Source organism: Pygoscelis adeliae, unplaced genomic scaffold (genome assembly GCF_000699105.1).
Source record: "Pygoscelis adeliae isolate BGI_AS28 unplaced genomic scaffold, ASM69910v1 Scaffold1125, whole genome shotgun sequence".
Lineage (NCBI taxonomy): Eukaryota > Metazoa > Chordata > Aves > Sphenisciformes > Spheniscidae > Pygoscelis > Pygoscelis adeliae.
In genome coordinates, this window is record NW_008824799.1 from 8,260 (window position 1) to 9,291 (window position 1,032).

A 1,032-nucleotide genomic window follows, 5' to 3' on the forward strand; every position below is an offset into this window, starting at 1 on the left:
GGATGCCTGGGTCCCCCCCCAGGTCTGACCCAGACGCCTGAGTCCCACCTTGCCGAAGTCCTGGACGTCGAAGAGGTCGAAGGCGCCGAAGAGCCGGTGCTTCGGGAGCCCGAACTTGTCGGCGCAGGCGGTCAGGAAGGTGCGGATGTTCCTCAGGCACAGGAACTGTGGTGGCACCGTGTCACCGTCACCAGCACCATCACCCTCATCAGCACCCCCCTTGTCACCATCACCATCATTGTCGCCGCCACCGTCATCCCCATCAGCACCATCAACCCCATCATCTTCCCCCATTTGTGACCACCATTGACACTGGCACCTCCATCGCCTGTCATCAACACTGTCATCGCCACTGTCACCCCCTCATCAACATCACCAACACTGTCACTGTCATCCTCATTGGCACCAGCACCACCATTATCACGATGATCGTCACTGTCACCAACACCATCATTGTCATTGTCACTGGCATCCTCAGTGGCACCAGTACCATCATCATCACCATCATTGTTGTGGTCATGCTCATCGTCACCCCCATGGTCACTGTCACCATCAACATCACGCCCATTGACACCATCATAGTCACCCCCATCATCACCACCACCATCGTCATCACCGTCACCATCACTGCCACTCCCATCATTGTCACCGTCACCATCACCATTATCCCCATTGTCAACACTTTTGCCAATTGGTACCATCACCATAATCCCCATTTCCACCACCCGTCATTGTCACCATCAACCCTGTTGTCACTGTCATCATCATCCCCGTTGGCACCAGCATCGCCACCATCGTCATCACCCCCACTGTCACCATCACCACCATCGTCCCCGTCATCATCGCCATCGCCCCATTGCCATCACCCTCATTCGCACCAGCCCTGGCATTGTCACTGTCACCATCATCCCTGCTGGAACCAGCACCCCCAGACCCCTTTCTGGGGCAATTACCCCCCCCAATTACCCCACCCTGGGGCAGTTCCACCCCCCTCGGTGGGTATTTGCCCCCCGTCGCACCTGTGACATCTGG

The 1,032-nt window shown here is 57.1% G+C and overlaps 1 protein-coding gene across 1 annotated transcript in view; it reads left to right on the plus strand.

Moving 5' to 3' along the window:
- The first annotated feature begins 425 nt into the window (after nucleotides 1-425).
- C3 (complement component 3) overlaps nucleotides 426-1,032 on the plus strand; it is a 19,528-nt gene continuing 18,921 nt past the window's right edge. Inside the window, 2 exon segments of the mRNA XM_009323963.1 lie at nucleotides 426-694; nucleotides 784-874. Coding sequence (XP_009322238.1) covers nucleotides 426-694; nucleotides 784-874 — 360 coding nt within the window.